Source organism: Penaeus chinensis, chromosome 3 (genome assembly GCF_019202785.1).
Source record: "Penaeus chinensis breed Huanghai No. 1 chromosome 3, ASM1920278v2, whole genome shotgun sequence".
NCBI lineage: Eukaryota > Metazoa > Arthropoda > Malacostraca > Decapoda > Penaeidae > Penaeus > Penaeus chinensis.
Genome location: NC_061821.1, coordinates 16,046,462 through 16,047,518, shown reverse-complemented (window position 1 = coordinate 16,047,518; position 1,057 = coordinate 16,046,462). Strand labels below are relative to the sequence as shown.

General features: G+C 49.2%; 1 protein-coding gene across 1 annotated transcript in view; it reads right to left on the bottom strand.

Moving 5' to 3' along the window:
- Nucleotides 1-546: 546 nt before the first annotated feature.
- The window catches only part of LOC125040546, a 17,550-nt gene continuing 17,039 nt past the window's right edge, over nt 547-1,057 (bottom strand). Inside the window, exon 3 of the mRNA XM_047635137.1 lies at nt 547-656. Coding sequence (XP_047491093.1) covers nt 547-656 — 110 coding nt within the window. The remainder of the gene's footprint in view (nt 657-1,057) is intronic.

Here is a 1,057-nt window from a genome sequence, read left to right as displayed (position 1 = left end):
TAGTGATGGATGTGGCAAACGTTATTGTTGAATACGGGCGGAGTGAAGGGACACCAGTGTGGTGGAGGGGCCAAAATTTTGGACTCCTCTTGACGAGGTGCCTCCTGGCCAAAGTCCTCTTGACGAAGATCCTCCTGACGAAGATCCTCCAGACTATGGGCTTCTAGACTATGGGCCTCCTGACTATGGGCCTCCTGACTATGGGCCTCCTGACTATGGGCCTCCTGACTATGGGCCTCCTGACTATGGGCCTCCTGACTATGGGCCTCCTGACTATGGGCCTCCGGACTATGGGCCTCCAGACTATGGGCCTCCTGACTATGGGCCTCCTGACTATGGTCGTCCTGACTATGGTCCTCCTGACTATGGTCCTCCTGACTATGGGCCTCCTGACTGTGAGACTCCTGAGGAGAGGTAGTTAACGACTCACTCGTATGCTGCTAACTGGCTCTCTCCGAACTTGCCTCGCCAGTTTCATGAGCGGCACCACGGCTCCACAATGCACACATTCTTGCCAAGAAAAGGCTACCGAGGCTTTAACACCATTCAGCCACCGTCTTGAAGGTGCGTGATGCCAGCTTTGATATCTCTTTCCAACTCTCGACCAGAGTAATCCACGGGTGCAGGGTTGCCTTTTTCGCATGCCACAACATATGCTAGCATGCGCGCAGCCAACGATTAACGCGACCACGGGTCCAGAGCAACAGCGCAGGAAAACGTTGCGAATCCGTAATCTACTTAAAGAGGAATAGCGAAGCGAAGGTCGTCACGCTAAAACTCACAATTACGGAAGTCAAAAAGAAGTTATATGAACTTCTCCAATAATTTGAAAATGATAGAAATTTATACATCGTTAAGTTGTATTGCATATTTCCATGATACCGCCCTTCCCCTTCTTCCTTCCTTCCCTCCCTCCTTCTCTCACTCTCTCACTCCTCTCTCTCTCTCCATCCTTGTCTCGCTCTGTTTCTTTCTTTATCCCACCTGACTCTTCATCACTATATGTATTTTTTTTTTTTTTTTTTTTTTTTTTATACAGCTATTCATTCCACTGCAG